This window comes from Lampris incognitus, chromosome 3, assembly GCF_029633865.1.
Source record: "Lampris incognitus isolate fLamInc1 chromosome 3, fLamInc1.hap2, whole genome shotgun sequence".
Lineage (NCBI taxonomy): Eukaryota > Metazoa > Chordata > Actinopteri > Lampriformes > Lampridae > Lampris > Lampris incognitus.
This window is the reverse complement of record NC_079213.1, coordinates 8,140,322-8,167,540: the sequence shown is the minus strand read 5'-3', so window position 1 is coordinate 8,167,540 and position 27,219 is coordinate 8,140,322. Positions and strand designations below refer to the sequence as shown.

Here is a 27,219-nt window from a genome sequence, read left to right as displayed (position 1 = left end):
ATGTCCGGCGTTACCGACCAGCCGTCATGGAGGAGAGCGCGCTTCTTCACCGGCGTGTGTGCCGCGGTCGAGACACGGCCACCGGGCGGTGGCCATCCGCGAACTGATCATAGTGTTCGGAGGGGGAAACGAGGGCATAGCGGTGGACCTCCATGTTTACAACACGGGTGGGCTAACGCTAATGTAGCCCGGAAGTAGCGCGGCTAAGGTTTTAGCGTGCAGAGGCGAGGGTTGTGGTGCTGGGCGTGACAACGGTGCTAGCTCTCGATAGCAGGCTAGCCCGCGCTAACACACGCGGCTAATGTTTTTAGCGCACGAACCCACACAGCGCGCTACTGTGTTCTAGCTTAATTGCCGCCCCCCCCCCCACGAAAGCTATCGTAATTAAATAAATGTGTTGGCTTTGACGGTGCTTGCCTTTTGCAGTCTCGATCGGCAACACCGTTTCTTGAGAGCTATAAAGTTCATATGTTACATATTGGCGCTCTGTGTGGGTCAGTGTTAGCTCAGCTAGTTAGCTTACGTTAGCCCTGATGTTAGCTTTCATCCCTGTACTGGAGAGCTAACACGATTCGATGTATTTAAGTTGGCAATTAAGTAAGTGTCAGTTCCTCACATTCGTAGGAGCATCAGGTAGTCTGTTGGTCTGTAAGGTTTGTCAGTATAAATGGCGTCAAATTCTGTTTTTAGAGACCATTGTCTCTTAAACCAAACATCTGTTCAAGCGTCTGCTTGTTCAAACATCAACTTGATGACATAATTTGTCTGTCCAGTGTCTAAACAGTGGTTCTTGCCTGCGGTGAGAGGGGACATACCCCCTGGTTGTGCAGCCCATGGCTTTGTCTGTGAAGGCACTCGCATCCTGGTCTTTGGGGGCATGATGGAGTTTGGCAAATACACCAACAACCTCTATGAGCTGCAGGTGAGCGTTTCATATTTTCTCGATGACTTTTAACTCCCCGCCCCATAGTAGAAGTGTCATACATGCAGTATTATCTTTTGTCCCTTGTAATGTAGGCAAGTCGCTGGCTTTGGAAGAAACTAAAGCCCAGACCTCCTAAAAATGCCTTGCCACCTTGCCCTCGGATTGGGCATAGTTTCACCCTTGTGGGAAATAAATGCTATTTGTTCGGAGGGCTGGCCAATGACAGTGAGGACCCCAATGGCAATATACCACGGTAAGTTCTTTACTGAAGAGGGATAGTTGTATAACTCATAGGAGTAGCAGTGCTACCCCGAGTAATAATCAAGTCTTGTTTATTTATGTAGTCCTTTGTGACAGTTACATTCTCAGGGCTTTACATTCAATCAGCGAGAAAGAGGTGGATTCAGTAACAATGGACGACAATCTCTACCCATAGACCCTTGATTTGAATAAAGAAAAACTCTATATAAAGAAAAAAAATTCAGGGGAAAAAAGCGGGAAACCTCAGGCAGGACGGGTGAACAATACATGCCGAGTGGGCAGAGTAGACATTGCAATAACAGATTTTGAAATAAAACAATTAATAAAAGTTCTTAATGACTACATCTAGTGATAATGCAAGAAACTAGCAGTTATGGTGCTAGTAGCAGTAGCATTATTAAGAGTAATCATCCTATTTATCTGTCTGTTCATCTTACCAATATCTTTACCGAAAAGGCTAAGAAATGGTGAAATACAGTGGATATGAACAGTCTGCATACCCCTGTTAAAATGGCAGGTTTTTGTGATGTAAGAAATGAACCCGAGATAAATCTTGTCAGAACCTTTTCCACCTTTTAACTTGTTTTTTTTTTTCACTTGAATGTTATGGGTTGTAAACTGAAACCTTTTAGGGAATAAAAAAAAACATACTCATACTTATGCAACCAGGTTATTACCTGGTTGCATAAGTGTGCAGACCCCTAAACTAATACTTTGTTGAAGGATCTTTTGAATTTATTACAGTACTGAGGATTTTTGGGTAAGAGTCTATCAGCTTAGCACGTCACTTGGCAATATTTTCCCGCTGTTCCTTGCAAAAATGTTCTAGGCCCATCAAATTGCGAGGGCATCTCCTGATCACAGTCCTTGTCAGGTCAGCCCACAGATTTTCAATTGGATTCAGGTTTGGGCTTTTGCTGGGCCATTCCAAAACAATCTTTTGGTTAAGCCATTCCTTTGCTGATTTGGATATATGCTTTGAGTGGTTGTCGGGCTGAAAGTTGAAATTCCTCTTCATATTTAGCTTTCTAGCGGATGCCTGAAGGTTTTGCACCAAAATCAGCCGGTATTTGGAGCTATTCATCACTCCCTCCACCTTGACTAAAGGCCCAGTTCCGGCTGAAGAAAAGCAGTCCCAAAGCATGATGCTGCCACCATCATGTCACCACCATGCTTTTGGTGATGTGCTGTGTTGCTTTTTGTAACAAAACAACACATGGATGGCTTTGTTTTGGCGCCAAAAAGTTAGACCTTGGTCTCATCAGACCATAACATTTTTGCACATGGTTTTAGGAGACTGGATGTATCTTTTTGCAAAATTTAGCTGGCCTTGGATTTTTTTTTTTTTTTTAATGTGAAAGGGTTTCAGTCTTACCCCCCTACCCCATAGCTCAGGCATATGAAGAATATGGGAGATTGTTGTCACATGTAGGGAGCAACCAGTACTTGCCAGAAATTCCTGGAGCTCCTTTAATCTTGCCGAAGGCTTCTTGGCAAGCCTCCCTGACCAATTTACCCCTTGTCTTCTCAGTGTTGTCCTGTTTTTTTGGTAATGTCGCTGTTGGGCCATATTTTCTGCCTAGATGATTGCCTTCAATGTCCCATGGTATATATAATGCCTTGGAAATTATTTTGTACCCCTCTCCTCGTTGATACCATTCAACAATGAGATCCTGGTCATGCTTTGTAATCTCTTTGTGGATCATGGCTTTTGCAGTTGGATGCAACCAAGAAGATGTCAAGAAAATCGTACAGGAACAGCTGAACTTTATTTGGGGTTAAATCTCAGTCACTTTAATTGATGGCAGGTGTATACTAACAACTATTTAACATTAACATGAGTTTGAATGGGATTGGTTAATTTTGAACACAGCCACATCCCTAATTATAAAAGGGTGTGCATGAAACGTATGCAACTTATCAGTCAATAGATGTTGTATTCAGATGAAATGATTCAGCCGTCTTTGATTTCCTTACCTGGATTATTGAGCATGCATCAAGATGGTGTGCACATTTGTGCAACCAGGTTATTGTAAGTTTTGTAGTTATTTTTCTTTTTTCTTTTTTTCTAAAATGTTTGTTTTTCACTTTATTTTTATAGGTTGCAATTTCACATTAAAGATGGAAAAAGTTCCAACATGATTTATCTTGGTTTCATTTTTGTAGATCACAAAAACCTGCCATTTTAACAGGGGTGTGTGTGTAGACTTCTTATAGCCGCTGTATATGAAAATGGCGAACTATAAAGTGCCAGGAACATTCAAAAAAATGAATGTGGCTAAAAATTAAGATAACAGCAGTATTTGAAATGGGCAAAAAAGAGCTAGCCTGTGCTATCACAGTGTCCCGATAATGTTCCTGTTCACAGAGAGCTGAAGATCATATGTAACTCATATATAACACTATTATAAAGACATTTCTCATTCCCCCATTCTTGTACTTACTTGCCGGTTTAGATAATCTTGGTCATGTAAATGTTTGCTTATACACCTTCTTTTTAGACTTGTATTTTTATCAGCTTTTGAAAATTGATTTGATGCCCTTTGCACATTCTTTATGTTGAAACAAATTTATCGTAGTATACGGTTGCGGTGTAACTTAATTCTGTTTGATAACCGTTCTCAGGTACATGGATGACTTCTATGAGCTGGAGCTCCAGTCGGTTTCGGGGGCGAGGTGCTGGAGCATTCCGGAGACAAAAGGCGGAGGCCCCTCAGCCCGGGAGTCCCATTCTGCTGTGGCCCACACTGAGCTGGGCTCTCCTAAGCTCTATATCTTTGGAGGGATGCAAGGTCGTCGCTTAGATGACCTCTGGCAGCTTGATCTCGGTAGTACCTGTTTTCTGAGACCTCAGACATCCGTATTATTCCAAACTGCAGCAGTGGAATTGACTCGCGCTCTGTCTCTCTCTATCTCGCTCTGTCTCTGTCTCTCTCAGAAACGATGGTGTGGTCTAAACCTCAAACCAGTGGACCTCGTCCACTTCCCAGAAGTCTTCACTCCGCAAATATCATTGCGAACAAGTAAGGAATGGTTCATTATCAATGCTGTTTTCAGGTCAATGCCGATGTATAGTTAGTTGTCTTTTAAAGGCGGCATACACACAATGCCACATGTCTCTCTGTTTGCAGGATGTATGTTTTTGGGGGCTGGATTCCTGTTCCTGAGAACGAGAAACCTAACGCACAGGAAGTAGAATGGATTTGCACCAGCTCCTTATATGTGCTCAATTTAGGTAGGTTCACAGAAAGTTGAATCAGTTCATCTGGACACAACGTTTATTGGTAGAAACATTTCATCACTCATCTAAGTTACTTCTTAAGTCCCAACTGACTGCAGGTATACCCACCCTTATTATAAACAACGCAATGACATAACGACCAAAAACAACAATCGGTTGCCTACCAACACGGGGATTGGCGGTTTGAATCCCCATGTTACCTCTAGGTTGTTTGGGCGTCCCTACAGACACAACTGGCGTGTCTGCGGGTGGGAAGCCGGATATGGGTATGTGTCCTGGTTGCTGCACTACCGCCTCCTCTGGTCATTCGGTTGGGGCGCCTGTTCGGGGGGGGGGGGACTTGGGGGAATAACGTGCTCCTCCCATGCGCTACCTCCCCCTGGCGAAACTCCTCATTGTCAGGTGAAAAGAAGCGGCTGGCAACGCCACATGTATCAGAGGAGACACGTTAGCTCTTCTGTGTTGTGCCATCCTCTTGGTCAACGTCTGATTGGTTTCCCCGATGTACAAGTCATGGCAATCCTCACAGCACTTAACAGCACACTTTGTCGTGGGGAATTTCTCGTGGTGTAGATTGTCAGACTGACACCTTGGTCTATATGAGACCGTCTCACTATCCTCCTGTATTGCTCCCAAGCTCTCCTCTCCTAAATGTGTGAATCACAATAAACTTAGAATCACTCCTACCACTGATGGTAGTGAGAGGTGCAACTGAATTGTGGAGACTAGAGCAGGCCACATTTAAGTCACTAGTGAACTTTTCAACAGAGTCTGTCTCTACAGTGAAAGGAGCCAAGACTTCAGGCAGCTGCTGGCCAAATGCAGCTACAGTGGATGGACCAATGTGGCGAGTGGCAATTACGTCTTTGCCAACAGTAACAGGACAGGCCAATAATGCTTCAAATTTAATGAGAAAATGATCTGACACAGCAGATGTGGTTGGCAAGACATTCAGATCAGAAACAGCTATCCCTTTACATAAAACCAAATCAAGGGTGTTACCACTGCAATGAGTCGACTCTTTTCTTTTCTGTTTTCAGGTCTGCCACATGCTACTACTAAAAGTTCAGATGGTTCAAAATGCTGCAGCTAGAATCCCAACTAAAACTAGAAAATTTGACCATATTACACCAATTCTTGCCTCCTTTCATTGGCTCCCTGTCCATGTTGGATCAGACTTCAAGGTGCTTCTGCTGACTTATAAAATCCTAAATGGGCTTTCCCCATCTTAACCTGTCTGATCTCCTTAAACCGTACATTTCATCTCACGCTCTTCACTCTCAAAATACGGGGCTCCTGTGTGTACCAAGTTTAAAAAGAAGTCAGCTGGTGGCAGGGCCTTTTCCTATCGGGGCCCGTTCTTGTGGAATAACCTGCCTGCTGCCATCAGACAATCAGAGTCTGTTGAGTCCTTTAAATCCACACTTAAAACTCATCTTTTTGCCTTAGCCTACAATTAGTTGCCTTTAAGTTGAGTACTTCACAACTGGTACTGCATGGCGAGTTGTTCCTTACCCGATGTGAGGATCTAAGGGCAGGAAGTTGTATTGCTATAAAGCCCACTGACGCAAATTTGTAATTTGTGATAATGGGCTATACAAATAAATTTGACTTGACTATATTGCTCTGTTTGTGCCAGGGGACCCGATTCTTGGGGTGGGCCAATTTCTGGCGCAGCATGTTTTGAGGTTTGAAAGCAACTGAGACATGGTGTTTGGAAAATACGCGTCTCAACTGTTCCGACACTCCTGCCACATATGGACTCACCACTGGTTTACACTTAGGCAGCTGTTGTCCTTCTCTCTTCGATCGGCTGGTGCACTGTTTGGGCGTCTTCCTGGCATTGACAAACGCCCAGTTAGGATAACCACACTTGAACAGGGCCTGTTTAATGTGGGACGTCTCCCTTCACGTGCATTCCTGTTGATGAAGTAGTGGAGGTGGTCCTGATAAATTTACAAAACGACCCCACCCGTAGCAATAGGACCACCCTTAACAGTGACCACGTGTGTCTGCTTCTGAAGGTGTGTCTTCAGTCCATGTACTTCACATACAGGGGGCAGCGCTATAGGCAGAGGCATGGGTGTGCTATGGGTCAGTGGCGCCGGCAGCCGTAATCCTGTATGCACCGTGCGCTATTAGCTAGTGACGTTAACACCAGTCATCGGCCTTCAAATGTATTTGTGTCAAACGGCGTAAGTGGCTTAGGGTAACATTAGTGAGTGGACGCAGCCAAAAATGCATCTCAAGCACATTATTCAATAAAAGAGAATCCAAAGATGGATCTGCTGTTGTCACAATTTTATTTTCAAGATAGAATGTTAAAAAAAAAAACGAACAAAGTCATAAAAAATGTACACACGGTGTATACAGGATTACGGCTGCTGGCGCCACTGCGTTCCCCAGTCTCACCTATAGTAGTGGCCAACTTGTATATGGAGGAAGTGTAAAAGAGGGCTCTGATGTCCTATCCAGGGACACCACCTAGCCATTGGTTCAGATTTGTGGAGGACACCTGGGTTAAAATTAAATCTCAATACGTACCACATTAACTCTGGACAACCACATCAAGTTCACCAGGGAGGATGTGAAAAATGACAGGTTAGCCTTCTTAGACTGTGAACTTGCAATTGGTGAAGGGGCACATTTGATTGTTGATGTTTACTGTAAACCAACACATACTGACCAGTACTTAATGACTCTCATCATCCACTGGAGCACAAACTAGGAGTCATCAGCACGCTGCACCACTGACTTGACAACGTCCCCATCGACACAGCGGCTGGGGAAGGGGAGAAATCCCACATTAAACAGGCCCTGCTTTTAAGTGTGGTTATCCTAACTGGGCATTTGTCAAAGCCAGGAAGACACCCAGTGATGAAACGTTCCTTTCAATAAATGTGTCCAGATGAACTGATTAAAATTAAAATGTCTGTGATTAATTGTGGTCTATATATAGATTCCATTTATTTTTAATTTTTGTAAAATAAATGATCAAAGATTCAACTTGCTTTTTTTTTTTTTTTTTATGATAGTCCTATAGGTGTGTTGTACTGCACAAAAGACGTTCTTCAGTGTCTCCTTACTTGTAGCCATGATTGTGCTGTTTCTATAGAGGTGCAGGACTTGGATATTGCAGTGAAAAGTAGCCCATAGAGTAAAAATGTGACGGGAGCAAAAAAATGCCCAGAAACTGCTTGGGTCGCAGAGGGTTAAAAGATTCCAGTTTTATACAGTATATTCCACAGTAGCTCTCACAGTAGATGTAGCGTTTCATTTTGAAGTTATTCTTTGATTGTATACTTGCTTCAGATTTTAAATTGAATTTAGCTTCTTCGTTTCTTTTTTCTTTTTCTTTTTTTTTTTTTTCCCAATTCCAGAAACAATGACCTGGCAGAGCCTGGGCATGGACAAGGAGGACCAGATCCAGTCCCAGCTGCAGAGCCAAAGTCCTCAGGGAGATGACCCTTATTCGGACAGTCCCAGGGCCCGAGCGGGCCACAGTGCTACCACCATAGGTTCCAGGCTCTATATCTGGAGTGGGCGTGACGGATACCGTAAAAACTGGAACTATCAGGTCTGCTGTAAGGATCTCTGGTACCTGGAAACAGGTGAGAAGTGAGGAATAGGCTACAAGACCTGAATCAGTTAACATTAGAAAAGCTGAAAACTTGAAACTCGTTATACAGTCAGAGTTTCAAGTTCGGTGTGTTTATACACAGAAAAAAAACACTGATTAAGCCAAAACATTATAATCACCTGCCTAATATAGGGCTCCACACTAACCGGCGCACTGGTGTTGTCAACCTTATCATTTGGTTGCACCAGCACATGATTTGGTTGATGGAGTGGCATGGCTCAGGAGGTAGAGCAGGTTGTCTAGTAATCAGAAGGTCGATGGTTCAATCCCCGGCTCCTCGAGAGAGCGTGTCGAAGTCTCCTTGAGCAAGACACTGAACCCCTAATGGCTGATGAGCAGGTTGGTGCCTTGCATGGCAGCCTCCGCCATCAGTGTATGAATGTGTGTGTGAATGGGTGAATATGAGGCATACATTGTAAAGCGGTAGAGTAGAAAAGCACTTTAACATTTGATCAGACCTTTTTTTTTTTTTTTGGTATAACTTGGTATTAGCCAATGACCTTACATGCGGATGAATAGTTGTTTTAATTTGCATTTGGGGGAGGATTGCTAGCCTGTACACCATCGACCGGCGGTTTTTCGACTTTTATTTGATATGAATTCAGTAAAAGCGCCAGCCCATCTCGGTGCCCCTGGTGTAAATACCGGCGGAACAGCGGGGGCATTGTGAGCTGTGCCACTGTCTAAATGTTGTCCAATCTGGCATTCGTGTGAGTAGCATGAATGCGACCATATGAAATTTTAACTTGCACGCTCTCATGTCCATTTCAGTTGCAGTCTGGTGTCCTATAATGATGAGCTATCACAGCTTGGTTACAACTGCAATAGAAACATAATCATAAACAGTATTGGCATTGGCTAACGTAACCAAGGCTTGCATTTAAATGTATGAGATTGTCAAAACTCCCATTTCTAAACACCCGCAACAGCCACTTAATGCCAGCCCATTTCTACACTTGATCTTAGCCAAAAGGCCAAGAAGCGATGCCAGCCCATTTCTGATATGTCAATGCATGTAAATTTAGTAGTCAGCCTACTTTTATCGTGTTGAAGTATTAACTGTACGTTATTGTTCGCGGTCAGTGCATTCATCCAACGGAGTTGAATCAAGTGCAACTGGACTTGGTATATATCCGTGAAGACGTTTCGCCTCTCATCCAAGAGGCTTCCTCAGTTCGTGCCTTTCAGTCAGAAAGGCACGAACGGATATACACTACCGTTCAAAAGTTTGGGATCACCCAAACAATTTTGTGTTTTCCATGAAAAGTCACACTTATTCACCACCATATGTTGTGAAATGAATAGAAAATAGAGTCAAGACATTGACAAGGTTAGAAATAATGATTTGTATTTGAAATAAGATTTTTTTTACATCAAACTTTGCTTTCGTCAAAGAATCCTCCATTTGCAGCAATTACAGCATTGCAGACCTTTGGCATTCTAGCTGTTAATTTGTTGAGGTAATCTGGAGAAATTGCACCCCACGCTTCCAGAAGCAGCTCCCACAAGTTGGATTGGTTGGATGGGCACTTCTTGCGTACCATACGGTCAAGCTGCTCCCACAACAGCTCAATGGGGTTCAGATCTGGTGACTGCGCTGGCCACTCCATTACCGATAGAATACCAGCTGCCTGCTTCTGCTCTAAATAGTTCTTGCACAATTTGGAGGTGTGTTTAGGGTCATTGTCCTGTTGTAGGATGAAATTGGCTCCAATCAAGCGCTGTCCACTGGGTATGGCATGGCGTTGCAAAATGGAGTGATAGCCTTCCTTATTCAGAATCCCTTTTACCCTGTACAAATCTCCCACCTTACCAGCACCAAAGCAACCCCAGACCATCACATTACCTCCACCATGCTTAACAGATGGCGTCAGGCATTCTTCCAGCATCTTTTCATTTGTTCTGCGTCTCACAAACGTTCTTCTTTGTGATCCAAACACCTCAAACTTGGATTCATCCGTCCACAACACTTTTTTCCAGTCTTCCTCTGTCCAATGTCTGTGTTCTTTTGCCCATCTTAATCTTTTTCTTTTATTGGTCAGTCTCAGATATGGCTTTTTCTTTGCCACTCTGCCCTGAAGCCCAGAATCCCGCAGCCGCCTCTTCACTGTAGATGTTGACACTGGTGTTTTGCGGGTACTATTTAATGAAGATGCCAGTTGGGGACCTGTGAGGCGTCTGTTTCTCAAACTAGAGACTCTAATGTACTTATCTTCTTGCTCAGTTGTGCAACGCGGCCTCCCACTTCTTTTTCTACTCTGGTTAGAGCCTGTTTGTGCTGTCCTCTGAAGGGAGTAGTACACACCGGTGTAGGAAATCTTCAATTTCTTAGCAATTTCTCGCATGGAATAGCCTTCATTTCTAAGAACAAGAATAGACTGTCGAGTTTCAGATGAAAGTTCTCTTTTTCTGGCCATTTTGAGCGTTTAATTGACCCCACAAATGTGATGCTCCAGAAACTCAATCTGCTCAAAGGAAGGTCAGTTTTGTAGCTTCTGTAACGAGCTAAACTGTTTTCAGATGTGTGAACATGATTGCACAAGGGTTTTCTAATCATCAGTTAGCCTTCTGAGCCAATGAGCAAACACATTGTACCATTAGAACACTGGAGTGATAGTTGCTTGAAATGGGCCTCTATACACCTATGTAGATATTGCACCAAAAACCAGACATTTGCAGCTAGAATAGTCATTTACCACATTAGCAATGTATAGAGTGTATTTCTTTAAAGTTAAGACTAGTTTAAAGTTATCTTCATTGAACAGTACAGTGCTTTTCCTTCAAAAATATGGACATTTCAATATGATCCCAAACTTTTGAACGGTAGTGTATACCACGGATATATACCAAGTCCAGTTGCACTTGATTCAGCTCCTTTGGATAACCATGACCTGGATGAATGAGAACATTCACAGACAGGTCGGTGCATTGAATTGCTGTTATGAACATCATAACATTGTCCTCCGAGGTCATTAGAACAAGTATGATAGTTAGTCAAACATTGGCCTCCACCATCCTCGGCCTCCCCCACCATGAGTGACTATTGTAGATGGTTGTAAGGCACAATCAGACCAGAACAGTTTCAATCAGACAATGAAAAAATACATTTTTTGTCCTAAATATCCATTAATTGTGCAGTCACACCAGTATGAGGTACGAGTGAAAAAAATTACTCGTACCTTGAAAAATAAGATGGTCGCAAAATGCGACCAATCGGTCGCAGTCTGGAGCCCTGGCCTAATATGCTGTTGGTCCTCCGTGTGCTGCCAAAAACAGCGCCATCCCACTGAGGTATGGACTCTTTGTGGTATCTGGCACCAAAACATTAGCAGCAGAGCCTTCAAGTCCTGTAAGTTGCAAGGTGGAGCCGCCGTGGATCGGACTTGTCAGTTCAGCACATCCACAGATGCTCAGTTGGATTGAGATCTGGAGAATTTGGAGGCCAGGGCAACACCTTGAACACTTCATCATGTTCCTCAGACCTTTCCAAAACACTGTGTGCAGTGTGGCAGGGTGCACTGTCCTGCTGAAAGAGGCCATTGTCATCAGGTAATACCATTGCCATGAAGAGGTGTGCCTGGTTTGCAACGATGTTTAGGTAGGCGGCACGTGTCAAATTGATGTCCAGATGAATGGCTGGACCCTGGGTTTCCCAGCAGAACATTGTCCAGAGCGTCATACTCCCTCAACCGGCTTGTCATCTTCCTACAGTGCAATCTGGTGTCATCACTTCCCCAGGTAAACGGCGCACACGTACACGGCCATCCATGTGATCTAAATGAAAATGGGACTCATTGGACCAGGCAACCTTCTTCTACTGATCCAAGGTCCAGTTCTGATGCTCGCGTGGCCATTGTAGCCATTTTGACAGTGGACAGGGGTCATCATGGGCACTTCGACCAGTCTGCGGCTACGCAGTCCCATATGCAGCAGGGTGCAATGCACTGTGTGTTGTGACACATTCTTCCCATAACCATCTTTAAAACATTTTTGTGACTTGTGCTACAGTAGACCTTTTGTCGGTTCAGACCAGATGGGATAGCCTTTGTTGCCCTCACACATCTATGAGCCTTCGGCGCCCAACACCCTGTTGCCGGTTTGTGATTTGTCCCTCCTTGGACCACTGTCTGTAGGTACTCCCCACTGCTGACCGGGAGCACCCCACAAGCCTTGCTGTTTCAGAGATGCTCTGACCCAGTCATATGGCCATAGCAATTTTGTCCTTGTCAAAGTCGCTCAGGTCTTTACTCTCCTGCCCATTTCTCCTGCATCCAGCATGTTGACTATGAGAACTGACTTTTCACTTACCATCTAATCTGTCCAGACCTTGACATGTGCCCTTGTTTGGAGATGATGAATGTTATTTGGTTCACCTGTGAATGGTCACAAAGTTTTGTCTCATCAGTATATGTGCAGTACTTATCCTACTACTACTACTACTAATAGCACTCAATATTTATACTTTGTTCAGATCGACCCGCCACCCCTGATGCAGTGCTACTTGTCAAGTCCACGGTCAGTGTGCTCCACGTGGCCTGGCGTCCCCTGGCTGCAGCGGAGTGCTACATCCTTCAAATTCAGCCAGTATCGCTCCCCAGCCCTCCCCCCACCGATCCACCAACCATGACTATTGCTCCAGCTGACATGGAGGCGAGCGACAGAACGCCTGAAAATCAAGCAAGTGAGAGGATTAGGATATTACCCAGCAACCCCCTCTGTCTTTTTATGTCTGAGTGTCTGTGGGTTCTTTAAAGGTTTACTGGTGTCTTAAAGTATAGTTCCAATACTCGAGGCCTTCATCGGTCCAGAATACTGTAAACGCCATGCATCCCTTGTTTGTTCATGTAACCTGTCTTATTTTACATGTAAAAAAAAAATGCTGTGTGTTTTCCCCTGCTTAATAGAGCATCCGACGTTGCTTCCAAAATAAAATGCATGTCAAGTGACTTACTTTTTTTATTTGGCTACCAGTACAAAAATGCATTTGAGACAGCTTTTCTTTACAAGAAGTGGAACTGTGTAAATATGTCTGCCTTAAATCATAAGTTGTGTTTTTGACATCCTAAAGTTTATTCAAAGTTCCTGATTTGCATTTTGTTTTCTAATGAGAAATCATCCCACTATCCATACCCAGCTTCTGACTGGTCCGCACTTCATGCAGTATATTTTCTTCTCTTCTCAGTTATAAAATTGGACTATATAGTTAATCCTAACTGCCAGTAAAAAGTCTGTAGTTTTTAAGTTCAATTTTGGTAAAATCTCAGTTTTGATTTACGTCTGCTTTACAACCTCCCTGACATTTCTCTCATGTTGTTCTTACTGTGCTTTCTTTCCACAGGTGTCCAGTCCTCTCAGCCTGTGGGTGAAGACACCCAGACAGACAAAGAAAAAGCGTTAAAACTGGTAAACGTGCCTCATTTAATGCGTTTCATGTCTATAACCACAATGTGCATACACAGCCATTGTACCTGTACTCTTATGCGATTGGCTAAGTCACTTTCAGAACATTTGTTCAATACCTGTAACCACATAAAAGTTCATTTAGATGTAAATGCACTAAATGAAAGTCCCTGCTTGAACTGGGAACCTGGACCTAGATTGCTTGGTATAAAAATAGTTTTTTTTGTCATTATTAAAAAAGGTCCTGGGTTCAAACCCCGGGGTAGTCCAACCTTGGGGGTCGTCCCAGGTCGTCGTCTGTGTGAAGGTTGCATGTTTTCCCCGTGTCTGCATGGGTTTCCTCCGGGTGCTCTGCTTTCCTTCCACGGTCCAAAGACATGTAGGTCAGGTGAATCGGCCATACTAAATTGTCCCTAGGTGGTGTGTGTGTGTGTGTGTGAGAGTTTGTGAGAGATGGCCTGGTGGCCTGTTCAGGGTGTCTCCCTGCCTACCGCCCAATGACTGCTGGCATAGGCTCCAACATCCCCCAACCCCGATTGGGATAAGCGGCCTGGATAATGGATGGATGGATGGGTGAACATTTAAATCCTCATTTGATTTTTTTATTTGATTTGATTTTTTTTTGGAGTCATTTATATTTCATGAAATGAATAAATGTTAAGATCACTGATACCTGCTATGGGGCGGCATAGTGGGTCATCTGGTAATTGGAAGGTCACTGGTTCGATCCCCGGCTCCTGCGGAGAGCGTGTCTAAGTGTTCTAGAGCAAGACACTGAACCCCTAACTGCTGCTGATGAGCAGATTGCCACCTTGCATGGCAGCCTCCGCCATCAGTGTGTGAATGGGTGAATGTGAGGTATACACTGTAAAGCGTTTTGAGTGGTGGGTTGACTAGAAAAGCGCTATGTAAATGCAGTCCATTTACCTTCATTGATGTCTATGGCCTGTTTCTTTGAGAGCCCAGAGTTTCAAAGACGGCTCCATTGACCCATGAGTGGGATCACTGGAGGCTGTCCTTGCATGTTCAGACGACTGCAGCCTGAACCAGTCAGTCTGAAGTTCTCATTCATTCATAAATATGTGTAACTTCCTGGGCCATAAACCCGCTAAACTTTTAACAGATCGGGTCCGCGGTGGTGTAGCGGTCTAAGCATCGGCTTTGTGTCGATGCAGTTGCCCACTGGGGACCGGGGTTCGCGGCTCGGTCTCGTCAGATCCGACTATGGCTGGACTCGATGAAGCAGCAATTATTGGCAACGCTGTCTTCGGGAGCTAGGCGGAGTCAGCTTGTGTTCGTCACATGAATGCGTCTCTGTGTGTGTCGGAAAAAGCAGTGGTTCGGCCTGGATTCACCTTGTCACGAAAGTGGCGAGGCGTCTCCTTCGAGACTGCCGGCCGGAGAGATGCAGTTGGCGAACGCGTACAGTACGAGGGTGGGAGTTTCAACTAAAATAGGGATCGATTGGCTACTAAATTGGGAGAAAAAGGGGAAAATCAAAAATAAAGTAAAAAACTTTTAACAGATAAACTCATGCCTATGCTTCCTCGTTTGTCTCCTACACATTCAGTTGTTCATTTTCTTTTCATTTAATGGACTGTTGTATGGTAGCAGGATAGTTGAGAGGAAGAAAGAATAGTGGAGACACTAGCCAGATATTTTCGGATGGGATTCGGTCCCAGGCCGTCAGGGATAAAAATGCAATTTAAGAACAACTCAGCAATGAGCAACAATGTCATTTAAATATCTTCTTGGGCGTCCAGGTAGTGTGGCGGTCTATTCTGTTACCTACCAGCACGGGGATATCTGGTTCGAATCCCCGTGTTACCCCTGGCTTGGTCGGTACAGACACAATTGACCGTGTCTGCAGGTGGGACGACAGATGTGGGTATGTGTCCTGGTTGCTGCACTAGCGCCTCCTCTGTTCGGTCAGGGCGCCTGTTCAGGGGGGAGGGGTAACTGGGGGGAATAGTGTGATTCTCCCATGCGCTAAGTCCCCCTGGCAAAACTCCTCACTGTCAGGTGAAAAGCAGCTGGCAACTCCACATGTATCGGAGGAGGCATGTGGTAGTCTGCAGCCCTCCCCGGATCAGCAGAGGGGGTGGAGCAGAGACCGGGGCGGCTCGGAAGAGTGGGGTAATTGGCCAAGTACAATTGGGGAGGAAAACGGGGGGGGGGGGGATCTTCTTTGCTTTTTTGTTTCTGTTTCTTTGTGTGTCATGTATCGCTCTAACCAAGTTTCTTCCATATTGGACCAGTAAAGTCTTTCACTTGAACGGAACGGCCTCCTCTCCCTCCTCTTTTTCAGTTCAAACCAGCTGTGCAGCAGGACATGCCCTTGGGGGGGTCACATGACTCGTCAGAACGCCACCCAGAACGAGGGCGGGGCTCGGAGCGAGAGACTAAAGCAGACACAGAGAGAAAGTGCCGCTGTAAGTCTTTGGTAAAGTGACCACTGTTTTATTGTTGCCCCTGCAACAACCTGGACTCATTGACCTTTTGACTCCTTTCCCCCCTCTGGGTTGGTTGTTGACTGTAGCTCCTGAACGGCAGCCAGACGCAACGGTGTCTTCCCAAATGACAGCAAGAGGGGAGATGAGAGCACCTCAGCAACAGCCAGGTGATGTTCCTCCTAGCATAAATCTTCAAGGTGACATTTCTTATCAGCCGTGTGAACCAGACTAGTAAAACTGGTAAAAGAGATATGTTTGGGTTCAAAAAGTTTTACCATTGTTGCTCTTCTCTTCTTTGCCTTCAATAGGTGTCGAACCTGTCACAGTGGACCAACAAACTGAGCACAACGCGCCTAAAAACTGGGTCAGAATTTTTTTTTTTAAAGTTGTTCTTCACATAGTTTGGACAGCTTTGGTGTAAATCGATCTGACCATCAGCACATGCAAATGCACATTTACACACATGCATGCACTTGGCCCTTCCCCTAAGCGGCTTCATATCTATACACACACTCTCTTTCTTGTGCTATGATTCTATGAATAGGTACATGCTTCTTGTTAAAAAGATAAAATTCTACAAATTTTACCTGTTCTCATATAAGGCACAGTGCAGTTTTATGTTTAAAAGACAAATGATGTTTGATTGATGATGGCAACAGAGAGATGAGAGCTGATTGTGTTGCCTGTAGGTCCTAAAAGAGCCGGAGAACTTGATGTGGTTTGATGTTGGGGTGTTCAAAACCCTTTTTTCTGAAGTCAGCCATTACTATCTCCCGCCGGACAGTAACCAGGGGTCCACTGCCAGCAACAGCCGGTCCACAAGCAATAAAGAGGTAAAAAACCAAAAATTAATTCAGCTTTATTATAAGAATTAGATGATTTAAATGATTTTTGGCATAATTTTTTGTTTTGTCAATTTAAAAAATCAGTTCACTATTTTGGGTGAATTGATAATGGCTGGATGGGTTATTAAGTAACCAAAGTTTCACTGGTGTGTCATTTTGGCCCTGTGATGGCCTGGCAGCCTGTCCAGGGTGTCTCCCCGCCTGCCGCCCAATGACTGCTGAGATAGGCTCCAGCATCCCCACGACCCTGAGAGCAGGATAAGTGGTTTGGATAATGGATGGAATGGATGGACGGTTCACTGTTTTTAACCAGGCTATTATTAAGTAAGGGGCAGCACGGTGGTGCAGTGGTTAGCATGGTCACCTCACAGTAAGAAGGTCTTGGGTTCGAGCCCCGGGGTTGTCCAACCTTGGGGGTCGTTCCGGGTCGTCCTCTGTGTGGAGTTTGCATGTTCTCCCTGTGTCTCCGGTTGTGCCGGTTTCCTCCCACAGTCCAAAGACATGTAGGTCAGGTGAGTTGGCCATACTAAATTGTCCCTAGGTTTGAATGTGTGTGTCAGCCCTGTGATGGACTGGCGGCCTGTCCAGGGTGTCTCACCGCCTGCCGCCCAATGACTGCTAGGATAGGCTCCAGCATCTCATGACCCCAATTAGGATAAGCAGCTTGGGTAATGGGTGGATGGGTTATTAAGTAACCAAAGTTTCACTGGTGTGTCATTTTGGACCAGTTTAATCAGGATTGGCTCCTCTCTCAATGCATTGGTTTGACCAGTGGCGCCAACTACAGGCTCCACACTACTGTATAGACACATTACCACAGAAATTTGTCCTCATAATTCCACTGATTTGACAGCAGCATTTGGGGGGTGGGGGGGGTGGAGCCTAGCCCCACCAGATGTCACCAGTGCAGGACATGATCAATAATTCAGTGTAACAAGTAATTTTTTTTTTCTTCATAACTAACGTTGTTGCACATTTATGACGTATGAGCACTGTCTGATACGTTCCAAAAGTCTTCCTGTACCTGTTGTGTAAAGGTCAGTACCTCTCCTAGCAGTCTTCATTTGGTGAGCATGGGGCCGGCCCGTCAGCATTCGTTTAACCAAGTGAGCAGTTGAAAACACTGTGTTCAATGTGCTTTCAGTAATGAGCTGTGGGGCACGTCATGTGGGCCACATGCGGAGCAGAGCAGCCAATAAAAATAATAGAATTACATACGTCAAGACATTTAGTAAATGTTGTTTACGGTATCAGCGTGCAGAGACATTTTTCAACATTGAAAAGTAGTAAGACGTACACACAACACCATGGGGCAACAGAGATTAAATGCATTTGGTATACCAACAGTTGAAAATGTGGGGGTGTCTGGGTAGCGTGGCGGTCTATTCCGTTGCCTACCAACATGGGGATTGCTGGTTCGAATCCCTGTGTTACCTCTTGGTCGGGCGTCCGTACAGACACAATTGGCCGTGTCTGCAGGTGGGAAGCCGGATGTGGGTGTGTGTCCTGCTCACTGCACTAGCGCCTCCTCTGGTCGCTCGGGGCACCTGTCCGGGGGGGTGGGGGGACCGGGGGGAAATAGCGTGATCCTCCCATGCGATACGTCCCCCTGGCGAACTCCTCGCTGTCAGGTGAAAAGAAGCGGCTGGCGACTCCACATGTATCAGAGGAGGCATGTGGTAGTCTGCAGCCCTCCTCGGATCAGCAGAGGAGGTGGAGCAGCGACCGGCACGTCTCGGAGGAGTGGGGTAGTTGGCCAAGTACAAAATGAATTCTATTCATGGATTGGTGGACTTGGACAGAAAAGTTATGGACAAGTTTGCCCAGATGAAAGATTGTTGCGCATCTTTTCTTTCCAAGCAGTGAACATCACTGGTGAGTCTGTTTTGCATTATTACAAGGTGTGTTATTTTTGCTGTACGTTAAGGCCCAGAAAGCAGTGGGTTTCCCTGCTCTGAAATGTTGCTTTGGATGATGCGTTATTACAGTTGCAGACCACAGTGATTGTATACTGCTTGATAACTTTGGATTTGTAATGCGACGCTGCATAACAAGGTAATATACTAGTTGTGTGCGCACAAATGCTGCTATCGATGAGGTCACTCATATCCCTGTCTCCACCTCCGCTGACTCCTGCGCCACGTCCCGTTAATGTGTGCATGTGCTATTTCATTGATGAGGTGCGTTTCTGTTTGGGTTCCTAGAGCAAGTAGGTTTGTGTGTAGTTACACTGATGAGTCGGTCAGATGCTGCCCGTACAGTTTATTGTGCCCGCCAGGCTCGCCGTGCTGGAGATGCCACTCTGGCAGGGTCGAGAGTAGGGCTGGGCGATATGACCTAAAATTCATATCGCGGTATAAATTGAATCCCTTCACGGTAACAGTATATAGCGCAATATAAACTTAAGTGTGAAAATTATAATGGAAGTGTTTCTGAATGGGTTATATAGTCCCTTAGCAAAGCTAAATTGATAGAAAATAAATAAAAAACAACAAAAAAAAAACAAAAACAGATATAATTTTGAGAACATTTATTGTGCAGATCTCAAAACTCAAAATTAAAACTCACCACTCTATGGTGCAAAATAGTGCAAACGAAGACAAATAACATTGCTGATATTTTAAATAAAAACAGTACAACAGGCTGTTTTCTATAATGCAAAATAGTGAAAATGTTGTCAACAGCAATTGGTCACTTCTTCAAGAACACAAAAATAAAGTGGATATTGTAAACAGTACTTCAAGTAAAAGAGGTTTTCTATAATGCAAATTGCAAAAACAGTGAAAAGGTTGCCATCAATAATTTCTCACTTCAAGAACACAATGATAAACTAGATATTGTAAACAGTACTTCAAGTACAACAGGTTGTTTTCTGTAATGCAAAATAGTGCAAAAGTTACAAAACACTAATTTTTCTACATCTTAAAGAACACAAAAATAAAATAGATACTCTAAATAACACTACTTCAAGTACAACAGGCTTTTGTTCTATCGTGCAAAAGTGTTACTCAGCACCAAATTTCTCAAGTTGCAGATATTTTTTAAGAAAGAAATACTTAAAGTACACTTAGCATCTTTTCAGTTAAGAAAAAAAACCAGCGTATTTCAAATTAAAATCAAGCTGCAAACACAAACACTAAACTTTGGTGTTTACTCCAGTTCACTTGCTTCGTGAGGCTGATATAAGGCTCCATGGTGCGACTCTACCACAAGTCCGTAGTAGTTGTGAAACACTTTAATTCACGGAGGTCTTTTTCAACTTTCTCTCGGAGCTGGCCATACAGTTTGGGCATTTCTGTCTCATTAAAGTACTTGCGGCTCGGCACGACGTGTCGTGGATCAAGGGTTTTGATCATGTCTCTAAACCCGCTGCGTTCCACTGTTTGGAAAGGGACCATGTCTTTGCATAAGTGTATCGTAATGGCTTTTGTAACGTCAGTCCAACACTTACTCTTTTTATCATAGGGAGTACTCTTCGAAAAAGCTTGCGCAATAGAGGTCTGCGGTCGGGTAGTAGGGCAAACTTTTTTCTTCCTCCTGTGTTCGGAGACTGACTGGGCGTTTGAGTTGAGCGCATCCTCTGGCTCTCCTCATACTCGAAGACATGTTTTGTTTTTATATGGTAGAACAAATTGCTCGTGTTACCTTTGTTTGCAGGCACTGTCATTCGACACATCTTGCGAATGACATTTTTCTGCTCACTAGCCGACTTTTAAAATCCGAACCAAGTCCAAATTGCTGACGTAGCACCGTTTTTTTTTTAACCAGCTCCTCCTGCTCCTTGGTCTCTGTGCTTGAAGCCATTGTCACACTGAAGCAGATACGATGACGTCATCAACAGGCGTTATCGCGATTGGTTGGTAGAGTCCAAATCTCTACTGTAGGCCAAATTTATATCATTTATACCGTCTACTTCATATACCCCGCACCCCTAGTCGAGAGGTTGCCTGAAAAGGTGCCAGAACAAAGATGTAGTGGCAAAAATTCGCTTCAGGTTGAAATCTATGAACAAAGAAGTCTGTCATTTCCTATCTCCATTTTCTGGAATTTCTTTCATTTCTTTGTCTTTTTTTGTGTCTTTCTTAAAATAAAGTCATTAAGTGCTGAACAACTAATACAGTAAAAACAAACAAATGAATAAGAGCAATGAAATGGGCGTAAACGGAGAAACCACTGAGAAAAGATGGACAGAGTCGATATGTAATGGACAAGTCAGCAGGGATAAAACTTAATAAATCACCTGTCCTCCATCCAGCGGAAGCTTCCGGGGCCTCAGGACTATGAGGGCAGGGAGAAGAGGGAGCTGGCTGCAGGCCACAGCTACCGCCTCAGGGTGGCGGGCATCAACTGCTGTGGCCAGGGAGACTTCAGCCCCATCAGTGAGTTCAAGACCTGCCAGCCCGGCTTCCCTGGGGCGCCCTCTGCTGTCAGAATCACCAAGGTGAAGTACAGAGTATATAGTCGTCATCATCGGCGGTCACTCGAGGTCGAGTATGACTGTCCTCCTAGATGCTTGTGGGTCTTTTGTGTGTGTCTGTGTGTGTGTGTGTGTGTGTGTGTGTGTGTGTGTGTGTGTGTGTGTGTGTGTGTGTGTGTTTGTTTTGGGCACTGTTAGTGTTGTATCTTGTCATGATGTATTGGATTTGGTTTTCATTGATGAGTTAATATTCATTCACATACCTATTGGACCAGTAGTCCAATGACTGCAGTCTTTTCCCCAACTCACCTCTGTTTCCTTGTCCCTTCTTCCTGTTTTCTGCCGTGGCTCCTCCTCCTCTCACTGTAGGCCAATGATTCTGTCCACATTACATGGGAAGCCCCGCCCTCTCCCTCAGGGAAAATCCTGGAGTACTCCATGTATCTGGCAGTGAAGAAGAGCCGTTTGAGCAGCTCTGAGGGACCTGGCCAGATGGCCTTCATCCGCATCTACCGTGGCACCAAGACTTGCTGCACAGTTAACTCCAGCCATCTGGATAATGCACAGATCGACTGCTCCACACCCAACCGGCCAGCCGTCGTCTTCCGCATCGCTGCAAAGAACGAGCAGGGCTATGGCCCTGCAACACAGATCCGCTGGATCCAAGGTAGGAATAGTGTTCTCCCTTCTCTTGATAACCACCACTGAGATACCCTTGAGCAAGACAAAAATCTACAAAAGTTTGGTTTCCCCCAGAAAGGTTGTTTGGCCTGGTGGCAAGTGTCTTTTTTGACGGGGGCCCAGCACGGGCCAGTGACAGATTGATGGCAGCGTTAAGGTAGGGCCCTGTAGTTTCTGTGATAACAGAATCACCGATGGAATCGAGAATTTAAAAAAGCAATAACACAGATTCCACAGGGCCCGACATTAAGTCAGTGCTAAATGCTGATGTAATGTGTTTCAATAAGTAAGTCATTTATATAACACACATTTAAGAAAAAATAAACAACTGGGTGAGTTTTACAAAGAATCTGACAGTGTATAGTCTTGGAACGATGTGTTTTCAACAATAACAAAAAGAAATTAAAATGAATAATATCAAAGTGTTTGCACTCTGCCAAAAACGTTGTTTCGCTTGGCTACTGATTCTTACAGCCTTGGAATACTGGGCACATTTCAACAACAACAAAATAAATTAAAGTACATGATATCAAAGTTTTATCAAAGCTCTTGTGATAGTTGGAAGCTTCAAGTGTTGAACGTCACTCTACGTACAATAAGGGTAAAGAACACTGACCTCAGACCTGCTGCTTTCCAATAGTGCGTTCACCTTCTAACCAACAGATTTTGCTGGAGACCTTTCCAACCATTATATCCGTTTCCAACCAAGCCGTACCACCGTAACTCTAGTTTCAAAAACATTTTCTGTCAGTCATATCAAACTTACAGGGGAAGGGGTGTCCGGGTAGCGTAGCGGTCTATTCTAGGATCACTGGTTCGAATCCCCATGTTACCTCTGGCTTGGTCGAGCGTCCCTACAGACAATTGGCCGTGTGTGTGGGTGGGAAACCGGATGTGGGTATGTCCTGGTCGTTGCACTAGCGCCTCCTCTGCTCGATTCCTGTGGTTGCCCTCCGAATTCGCTACGTTGGTGTCAGTACATACATACCTCATATTTCAGCACATATACCTCAGCTTTCTATTTTTTAAGTGCTTTGTGTCAGACCCTTTAGTCGACTGGTTAACGTTGTCGCCCGTGGTGCGGGAGATCCAGGTTCACGCCCCGGATGTGGCGGTTCCCGGAGCAATGTATGTGCATATGTTATATTACTGTATATATTGTGCTGTCTGTTTTCTTTTTACAGAGAGTTCTTAAGCTGTTGATTGTAAATTGTATATTGCAAATTGGAATGCGTGTGTACCTGTTGTACTTTGTTGTTTGCACATTTCATTTCGGAGCTCGTACCTTTTTTTTCCCATTTTACTGCACTCGGGACTTGTACTTGTGTGTATGTGACAAATAAAACTCTTTAATCTTGAATCTCGGTCGGGGCGCCTGTTCGGGGGTGAGGGGCAACTGGGGGGAATAGCGTGATATGTCCCCCTGGTGAAACTCCTCACTGTCAGGTGAAAAGAAGCGGCTGGTGACTCCACATGTATCGGAGGAGACACGTGGTAGTCTGCAGCCCTCCCCGGATTGGCAGAGGGGGTGGAGCAGTGACCGGGATCAGGATGGCTCGGAAGAGTGGGGTAATTGACCAAGTACAATTCCTCTTTAAACCATGTGTATTTATTTATGCTAATGCCATCCTCTATCTCTTGCTCTATTCTTGCTCTCAAGTGTAAATTCCTCTGAGCATATCTCATCAACCATACAGATCAGTTTTACCACCAGTTTGAGCACACAGGACTCGTCAAACACCTTTCATCCTGCTCTGCCTCCTGCTAGCTTATCTCTGATTGGGGATGTCTGTCTTCTTCCAGATACAAGCAAACTGCGATCAAACAGGCCAGATAGCCCTACCACGGCGGGCCAGGATGCAGCTGACAGGTAAATGGACTCTTCTCAAATCTACTACTACTACTACTACTTTTGGCTGTTCCCGTTAGCGGTCGCCACATTGGATCATCCGTTTCCATCTCTTCCTGTCCTCTGCATCTTCCTCTGTCACATCAGCCACCTGCATCTCCTCCCTCACCACATCCATAAACCTCCTCTTTGGCCTTCCTCTTTTCCTCCTCCCTGGCAGCTCCATATTCAGTATCCTTCTCCCAATATACCCAGCATCTCTCCTCCACACATGTCCAAGCCATCTCAATCTTGTCTCTCTTGCTTTGTCTCTAAACCGTCCAACCTGAGCTGTTCCTCTATTATGCTCGTTCCTAATCCTGTCCTTGTCACTCCCAATGAAAATCTTGTGAAAATGGACTCTTCTCAAATCTGACACCATTTCTAGAAGCTTCCCTTGTTTGTATTTTTCTTTTGTTCCAACAAGGAGTCCTAAATCTTGACCTTATTTTTTCTGTCCTGTTCTTGTCTCTCCTTGAAGCTCGAGCTGAAGTCTTCAGTCTGGCGTTTTGCGGTCTGCAGGAAAGACAATACGAGATGTGCACTCCGAAAGGTGGACTCATTATCTGGTATACAAAAATTTGTGTGTTGCATTCGCTGTATAGTTTTAACTTATTTTCATATATTTAATCTTTTTTGTTTTCATTTAAATGAATAGATATTTTTTCCACTGAATTTATTGACAGATTAGTTTTGTAAAATAGCTGTTTTTTTAATGATATATAATGAATACCTTAACCAAACTGTACATGTGTTTTGAGAATGGCTCTTTTCATGTTGTTGCAGTTTTGAATGAATTGTGGTTTATAAGTTGTGTTTTGGGCCTGGTGTCTTATTTCTTAATTGCTCGGGTAAATACTTTAATCAAATTTTATTTTCGGCACAGTTCAGTGTTATTGCTAACATTATTAAATGAACTTCCATCAGAATCCATCCACCCATGTTTATGGGTGACGACTTGTTCTTTCGGAGAAGATCCTTTGTTTTTGCCCCTCCCCTTTTTATTTCTCCTCAGTCGTATCAGGCCAGTTACCCCACTCTCCCAAGCCGTCCCGATCACTGCTCCACCCCCACCCCAGACCCACAGACACGGCCTATTGTGTCTGTAGGGACAGGGAGAAGGTCCGTTTTGGTTTTGTTTTAATTTGGCAGTGGGGAGTAAAGCCATGCGTTACTCTTCAGTGTATTCTCCAATGATTATTGTTCTTAAACAAAGCGAACTGCCTGCTGATGGGTGAGATGTTTTTACTTGCTTCCAATACATATTGGTTTCTTTCAAAAAGATTTTGTTAATCAAGCATTTTCTCCCCAATGCTTGAGTTGGAATTTTCCGTATTCGGCTTCGTTTCAAGATATTTACTTGTTTCTAGAAATTCCTGGAACAAAGGAAATTATCTCACTTCATTTGCACTAATTTGTACTTGTTAGGAGAAAAATAACTCGAGCAACTTATCATTTGCTTGGTCAGTATGAAGGATGTTTTACAGGGTTAAAACTGCATCCACGACAGCTCCATATTCATTCATTCATTATCCAAACCACTTATCCTTACTCAGGGTTGCAGGGATGCTGTAGTCTATCCCAGCAGTCATTGGGCGGCAGGCAGAGAGACACCCTGGACATGCCGTCAGTCCAACCCAGGGCCGACACACACATTCACACCTAGGGAAAATTAAGTACGGCTGATTCACCTGATGTCACCATGCCCTCGTGGCACGGTGGCGCAGTGGTTAGCGCAGTCGCCTGACAGCAAGAAGGTCCTGGGTTCGAGCCCCGGGGTTGTCCAACCTTGGGAGTCATCCCGGGTCATCCTCTGTGTAGAGTTTGCATGATCTCCCTGTGTCTGCAGCTCCGTATTACCTCTTCATATATGTCTGTCCCATTTTTTCCTCAGTAGACCATTTCAGACATGGGGGAGATCACAATGAAATTATCTTACACTCAAGTCCGCTTGACTCCAGTTACTGTTTCAATACTGGTATTTAGACCCCCCCCCCTTTTTCTCCCCAGTTGTATCTGGCCAATTACCCTACTCCTCCAAGCCATCCTGGTGCCAAACCCCCCCCCCCCCCCAATCCGGGGAGGGCTGCAGACTACCACATGTCTTCTCCGATACATGTGGAGTTGCCAGCCTCTTCTTTTCACCTGACAGTGAGGAGTTTCACCAGGGGGGACATAGCGCATGGGAGGATCACGCTATTCCCCCCAGTTACCCCTCCTCCACTGAACAGGCGCCCCAACCGACCAGCGGAGGCGCTAGTGCAGCGACCAGGACACATACCCACATCCGGCTTCCCACCCACAGACACGGCCAATTCTGTCTGTAGAGACGCCTGACCAAGCCGGAGGTAACACAGGGATTCGATCCGGCGAGTCCCGTGTTGGTAGGCAATGGAATAGACCGCTATGCTACCCGGACGCCTCCGGTATTTTAATCCAACACCATGCAGTATGAATGAAAGGAAGCGCAGCAGTTGTTGGGTTTTTGATATGAATTGGATGTATCAGAGGTCTAAGTAGATATTAAGTTGTTAATGACATCCTGTCTTTGAGATGAAGAAATGTGTAATAACACTGCTGTTACTGACAGGAACTGATTGGTGGGCCATTCAAACTGCACTTGTGCTGATCTATCTAAATAATGATAGACTTGTATCTGCCATTGCCTTTGGGCATGTACATGTTGATATGGGGAATATAGAGCTGAAATGGCATGGCTTTTGATATGTACATGTATGATTTATTAAAAACAAATAAATTTGCTGTTGTCAACCGGTGTAATCTTCAGTTACATGAGGAAACTCTTTCTCGAGAGGAAATTTAACTTTTCTCCAGGCAGGTCCAGGTGCTGCTGGGTTAGCTTCAGAGCTGCACCTCTGGTGTCTGTAGGAGATAAATTCTTTGTTCAAATTTATTTTCTCGGAGGTTGCCACTCATTTATAAACGCCCCTTCCTCTTGCACGACAGGTGGGGGCTCTCACCACTAACAAGGAAAGAGAAAAGTCACGTTCAGGTTTCTTATTGTTCTTCTTAAAAAAAGATAACATTGCACTGGTGTGTCCAGAAGGTACTGCCTCGACATGATCTTTTAACAAGGAAGACCCCATAACAGGCCAAACTGATGGACTACGTACTGAATAGTTTCATCATATAGAGAAGAGAGACGTGTTTACGGAGTCAATGAGTGGTAAAGGCATAGAAACGAGCTGAAGAGGGGTTTTTGGGAAATCATTAAATTGTGAAGTTTGTATTTATTTATCAGAATCATGTTTTTTAGCCATGTAGGATTGCACTACATAGAATTGGACTCCGGTTTCGTGGCTCTCTAAGTGTACTAATTTTATAAGTCCATTATAATTCTGTTTATCCTCTTTGAATATTGTATTCTATAAATTGTGTAAACACAACATCCATGGCACGTTGTCCGTCTTGGGAGAGAGCTCCCTCCTCTGTTGCTCTCCCTGAGAT

The 27,219-nt window shown here is 44.5% G+C and overlaps 1 protein-coding gene across 1 annotated transcript; it reads left to right on the top strand.

The window, feature by feature from the left end:
* hcfc2 (host cell factor C2) lies at nucleotides 1-26,504 on the top strand. Its single transcript, XM_056275856.1, is given in 18 exon segments — nucleotides 1-57; nucleotides 59-167; nucleotides 774-922; nucleotides 1,018-1,178; nucleotides 3,812-4,014; nucleotides 4,125-4,209; nucleotides 4,318-4,421; nucleotides 7,808-8,038; nucleotides 12,539-12,748; nucleotides 13,406-13,470; nucleotides 15,776-15,899; nucleotides 16,007-16,117; nucleotides 16,229-16,284; nucleotides 16,610-16,753; nucleotides 21,021-21,206; nucleotides 21,552-21,849; nucleotides 23,667-23,733; nucleotides 24,233-26,504. Coding segments are annotated over 18 exon segments (2,370 nt in total). The 3' UTR covers nucleotides 24,243-26,504.
* The last annotated feature ends 715 nt before the right edge of the window (nucleotides 26,505-27,219 follow it).